Here is a 6492-nt window from a genome sequence, read left to right as displayed (position 1 = left end):
AAAGAAAGGTGACCCAACAGAATGTGGAAACTACAGAACAATCTCACTGATTTCACATGCAAGCAAGATTTTACTGAAGATTATCCAAAAACGACTAGAACAGCACATCAACAGAGAGCTACCAGAAGTCCAGGCTGGGTTTAGACGGGGTCGTGGTAATATTATATACATAAAGAAAAAAGTAACTATTACTTTCTGATGTAGGAAAAGTTGCCACCTGGTCTTTTACTTGGTAAAATATTTCATGACAAAAAGTCAAAGACTATTTTAAAAATAAAAATCAATCACTGAAAGTTCAGAAAGCTAGTTTTTATTAAACAAATTTAATAAGTGTGCTTTGGAGGGTGGAGGGACAGCACAGGAGGGGAAGGCCCTCTGTGAGGTGGATTGATTCAGTGACTAGGATAATCGGGATGGGAGTGTCAGAGACAGTGTGATTGGCACAGGATAGAGCAGGGTTTAGGGCTGTTGTACACAGGGTAGCTATGAGTCGCAAGCAACTCGACGGCACATAACAACAACAACAACAATTTAATAAGATTAATTATATTCATACTAGTTAGTATTCTAGGAAATATTTTGTAATGTCTTAAACTATGAAAAATTAGGTTTTATTTTATTTTTTTTTAAATTAGGTTTTAGAAATAAGTAGGTAAGAGTCAATAAAACATTAAAGCAAAACATTTCTTCTGCACTTATATATATTTTCCATAGGGGGCAGTCTTAGGAAACTCTGGATTTATTTAATTAAATTTCTGTGCTTGGAAAGTGAGGGTTGGGTGAAAATGAGGTAGACCCTCGATGAGAAGGATTAACACAGTGGCGGCAACAAGGGGCAACTACAAAGTGCTGGACCGGGCAATGTATTGTCTCTGGTATACAGACGGGGTCACTATGAGTCAGAACTGACTCAACAGCACCCAAGAGCAAAAATATGCCTTCAGGGAAAAAAAAGGAAAGGTATAAATTTCTTCTATATACTTTTAACCACAACAGCAAACATCTACTGTTGTTCTTAGGTGCTATCCTATGAACCACAGATCTGAACCTTGCCTTATCCTGTACCATCTTCACCATCTCTGATGTGTGCTTGAAACCATTGTTACAGTCACTGTGTCACTCTACCTCCCTGAGGTCTTCCTCTCTTATGCTGACCTTCTACCTTTCCAAGCACGCTGTCCTATTCCAAGGACTGTCAACTTCTGACAACGTGCCCAAGGTATGTGAGATCAAGTTTCACAATCTTCATCTCTAAGGAGCACTCTTATAGCACTTTACAAACATATTTAAGACATCTAAAATAGTTAAAACAGTGATTATGGGCAAGGAAAACTCTTACCTGGAACCAGACTCTCGTTGTAAATCCAAGGAGGCATTCTGGGTTGAACAGGATCCTGGGAGGGAAATACTCCCACACCTGAAAGATAAGGCATATGAGGGACATTAGCTAATGTATCAATGGCGCATGTGGAAGATGAGGGAATTCTATCCAGTCATGGTAAAGAATGCTGGCTGGAGACACTTTGAAAAAAGTCACCAATATAACGAAAATATTTGGTTTCAAAACAACTCTTGTATATTAATTACCAACGATAGATAAACAAAAAACTAAAAAATTAGAATGTGCCAAATCAATATACTGAATCATATGAGGCTTGTACCGTTTCATGTGTATTAGAAATTAAATGAAAAACATGATTGGCATTGACTTAAAAAGAAATGAAAATTTTAACTGTCCCAACTTGAATTGCCTACAGCTTTTAATACTGCTTCTTAATTTGAATATAATACCTCACATGTCTACAGTTTTTGTTTTGCTTTAGTTTTAGCAAAATTCAATAATTCCTTGTCCAATAAGATAGCCTCTAAATGTTTGCTTCCTGGGCTGCCCATATTCTATTGACATTCTGAAGTTTTATAAAATTTGTATCTTTGTGGGCAGTATGTGTATATGGCTTATTCCTGAGGAAGCAAAATAATATTCTCATTGGTGACTTTTCCAGCTGTAATTTTAACTTCTCAATTTTTATGGAAGAGTGGAAACTGGCGAGGGTGGGAGCAGGAGATAGGCTTTATAAAAAAACATGAGGAAAGACTTTCAAAAATAGGAATGATTATGATTAAGAAAACTGGTTATTAAAATCACTTTTTAGAAAAGCATAATAGTGTGTTGAAAGAATTCAGAGCAAAATCTTAGCGGTTAATTAGAGAAAGGGATGCATTAAATTTATTTTAAGAAAGATTTCACCAGCAAAATCAAGCAGCATTCATTTTAAGATTAATGCTTAAGATGTTAGCATTTAAGCAACATTTGGTTACACGAATTTCTCTGCTGTATGTTTCATGAGCTCACCACTCTCTTCAATTGACAGGTTTTGGTCTGAAGTCTTTTCTGCCTCTGCTGTGGTGGCACCACTTACACGTCCATCTATAGCACCCCCATTACTGGTCGTTAAACTAGGATGGTTCTTACTGGAACCTGGGCCCATGGCTTTATGCCCAACTTCAGAAGTATTTAATTTAAATTGTTCCTGCCCCGGTGCACTTATGTCACAAGATATTAGGAGCTTCTCCTCCAAGGAAGGCCCTAAACAAACAGCATGAAGAATTATTTGTATATAACTGCATATTTCTAATTTTCTTAATTATTCACTCCACTCCCCACCCCCACATTTTCTATATAGAAGGTCCTGCCACATAAAAGCGTGGATGTAATTTAATTACTGTATATTTGTGCAGAACTTGAGAGGCTCTAAGATTTCTGACAACTTACACATATATTATCAATTTTGATTCTGAAGAATCCTTTGAGAGTAGTGTATGGTGTGATGATAGCTGCACTAACTTTGAAATCTATAGACTTATAAAAAGATAAAGACCCAGACCCTTCTAATAATTACCGGGGAGACCTCTAGTATGTAACATCATTTCTAGATCTGTTGCCATATCTTTCAAAGGAGAATGAGAATTAAATCCATGACTCCTAAGCTCTCTCCCATTACTATACTGTATCTCAAAGTAGAGTATAAAAACAAAAAACCAATGTCACTGAGTTGATTCCGACTCATAGCAACCAGAGAGGACAGAACAGCACTGCCACGTGGGTATGTGCGGCTGGAAATCTCTACAGAAGCAAACTGCCACATCCTTCTTTTGTGAAGGGGCTGATTGGTTTGCACTGTAGACCTGTCTGTGTCACTGCAGAGAACAAAACCGAGGCATAGAAATGCATAAAGACTTTTCCAAGGAGAGTTGGACTTCTAACTCTAACTGCTTTGTCACTGAACCAGAGAAAACATTTTCTCAAGTAGCTTTCCCTAGCTCTTTATTCCTAAGAAAATGATACTGATGATTTTCCCAAAAAAAAAAAAAAAAAAAAGATTATTTTCCTTAAGAAATCATCTTGTTTTTGAAGTTCCAAGGAAGTTTTTTTTTAAAGTTGTTAAGAAACTGCAGTGTAATTCCGAAGGCTTATGGTTCAAATCCACCAGCTGCTCTATGTAATAAGGATGGGGAATCTCCTCCCCTGTGATTTACTGCCCCAGAAAACCTGCTGGAGGGTCAGCTGTGGGTCAGTTCTGACTTGACAGCACACAAGAACAACAGTACTTAGGAACAAAAGTTTTTAATCACTTTACTGGAATATGTCGTTGTTAAGTGCTGTCAAATCAACTATGACTCCTAGCAGATCCAAACCTTGTCCTATTCCTACACCATCTTTACACTCTCCATCATGCTCAGGCCCACTGCTGCAGTCACTGTGTCAACTCATCTGTTGAGGGTTTTCCTCCCTTTCACTACTCCTCTAAGCATGATGTCTTTTTCTACGGACTAGTGTCTCCTGAAAACACACCTAAAGTATATAAAACTGCCTAGAATTGAAAATATCTAAACTCTTATTTTAGATTTTAAAAAAAGACTCATGTAATTCATGCATAAGTTTCTTTACCAACATCACTACACTATTCTGCTTATATGACACCAGTACATTTTCCTAGATTATCCTAAGGATGTATTCATTGATAATGCTATGAGTTACCTGTTTTCTGTACAATGTGTGAGGCAGAGAAATAAGGAATTTTCCCGGGAATACCAGGTAAGGCAAAAGACACTTGAATCTGACCTGGAGGGGGAGGCTGTGCCCCAGCCTTCTGTGTATGCAACTGGCCAACTGGGGTGGTGGGATGGAAAGACTGAAAAGGCTGGGAAGTGGAAGGAGGCCCGCATATGGGAACTTCAACAGGCCCCTGCATAAAGTCACTGAATTCTTCTTCATCAAGAAAGGCAGGTGATGGGGAGACAATTATAGAAGAATGAGATGATGTGGGACAATCTGCAATGGAAAATGGCAATGAAACACATAGAGATGAAACCAACAGGGAAAAAGAAATCAAGATGTAGCACAATTTCAAAAGAATACACTGAAATACGAATAGTAGAAGTGAAACAAGAAATATCACAAATGGCTACAGCCAAATGAAATTATACAATGCATGCAAAAACACTTTGATGTCTATTTATATACATTTCATGTCTTTTTAAAAAGAAGTTTTATAACTATTTTGCATTTAGTTCAAACAAACAAGAAAAACTTCTGTAAAACTCAACTATCCTTCCTTCTTTGATGAGGTTAGAATGTTATTCTTTTTCCTGACTAAAACTACTAATAATTCACATCAAAGTGGGGAATATTTATGAAATCCAAATAATCTGTTTATCTAGATCATAATGTCTCAAAAACAGAGGTAATTAAGAAAAACCAAGCAGATGTAATAAGAAACCTACTTATACACTGCTGAATTTTACACTTCAGACAAATACATACTCTAAATTTCATTACAACAATAAGCAACATTGCACAATACAAAGAGCTTTGGACATAACATGCCTGACTACATACTTTGCATAAATCATACTACAGTAAAGTTATTCTATAAAAAAGAATATCACAAAAAATAACAAGAACATTTAAATACATTTATGAAGGTGACTTTTTAGATGAAAAACATAGAAGACCACAAAGTGCAAACACAATTTAACAATCAATTTATGAAAGCGAACCCTGGCCAATGACTATTTAAAAGATGTCTGAAACGATAGCTGTCATACTGTTAAAGATGAGATTCATTATGTAATAAATCTGCTTTACTACACTTGACATGAGTCTTCTTTAACAATATTATTGTTACTTCTTCACATTTTTAACTTTTTTTAATTACTTTAACATGTATTAAAACTTAATGCCACTGGATGGTGCAGGTTTCAGATTTGTTTATAGATCACTGAGTTGTACTTATCAACAACAACGTCACTGGAAGGGAGGAAGTGTCGGCTTTGACTGGTTGCTAACCTAGATATGGGCAATGTGAACCAACCAGCAGCACTCTGAAAGGACCGGCAATCAACTTCTATCAAAACTGAAAACTAAAACCAAATGACTGCCATCAAACCAATGTCAATTCATGTTGAAGAATGTAACCGCTCCAGAGGGTTTTCTTGGCTATTTTATTTTTAAATAATAAATGTGATTTGAATAAAAGCTTATGGAACAGCAAATCCATTTTCCTTTCAGTAATTTTACATACATTTGTAATTATCTCAATGTACAAACACTCTTTTCACTTCATCTTTAGCCTTCATTCCTACCTTCTGAGCTTTGTATTTGGGCAAATGATGCTCTTTTGGTTTTGTATGACCAGTGATTCTGAGAAGTATATTCCTCACAGGTTTTTGTTTGGCTAAATGTTATCCCCTGTGAGTAGATTCTGTTTCAGGTTTGACAGGTATCTACTGGCTTTTGGGTTTTTGGGTTTACTGGTTTTTGGGAGTTCTCCTAGTGTCTATTAGACCAATAACTCTGTTAATAATAGACTCTGTTATTGGTCTGATAACCTCTTTTTAATGAGGTATTACATTTCCCTTTACTCTGTCCAAGATCTTCTACAGCGGCACCACTTAGTTCTTCTGGTCTTTGGGTAGCTGAGACAGTGGTTCATGTGGTCCATTATTCCTCTCAGACTGTTTCCTTGAATATTTTACTTTGTTCACTCTTCGCTGCTCCAAAAAGGGAGAGATCAATAACTGCACTCACAAGCTTTTAAGACCCCAATAAATACTCACTTAAGTAGATACAGAACACTGTTTTTAAGGACTATCTACTTAGATGTCTCCCAAGACTATGGTTCTAAATTCCAAATCAAGCACAGCAACTCATTCCCTTAAGCTATTTGGTTTTAACTAGGACATATTTAAGTTTGCCCCTTGAATACTCTCCTGGATACATGCATATATGTGCCACACATAAAAATACGTATGTAGAAATATTCTCTGCTAAACTTACATATGTTGTTGTTGTTGTTGTTGTTATGTGCCGTCGAGTCGCCTGCAACTCATAGCCACCCTATGTACAACAGCCCTAAACTCCGCTCTGTCCTGTGCCAATTGCACTGTCTCCAACACTCCCATCCCAATTATCCCAGTCACTGAATCAAT

The 6492-nt window shown here is 36.7% G+C and overlaps 1 protein-coding gene across 5 annotated transcripts in view; it reads right to left on the bottom strand.

The window, feature by feature from the left end:
• Positions 1-6492, bottom strand: part of SYNRG (synergin, gamma) — an 82970-nt gene that overhangs the window by 48693 nt on the left and 27785 nt on the right. For 4 of the 5 annotated variants that reach the window (XM_006881377.1, XM_006881378.1, XM_006881379.1 and 1 more), the window contains exon 7: positions 1340-1417. In XM_006881377.1, coding sequence (XP_006881439.1) covers positions 1340-1417 — 78 coding nt within the window. Of the gene's footprint in view, positions 1-1339; positions 1418-2353; positions 2588-6492 lie in introns of all 5 variants that reach the window. The other variant, XM_006881376.1, reaches the window with a different exon arrangement.

Source organism: Elephantulus edwardii, unplaced genomic scaffold, assembly GCF_000299155.1.
Source record: "Elephantulus edwardii isolate Elephantulus edwardi_28Jun2011 unplaced genomic scaffold, EleEdw1.0 scaffold00015, whole genome shotgun sequence".
In the NCBI taxonomy this organism is placed as follows: Eukaryota; Metazoa; Chordata; class Mammalia; order Macroscelidea; family Macroscelididae; genus Elephantulus; species Elephantulus edwardii.
This window is presented reverse-complemented; position numbering and strand designations above follow the sequence as displayed.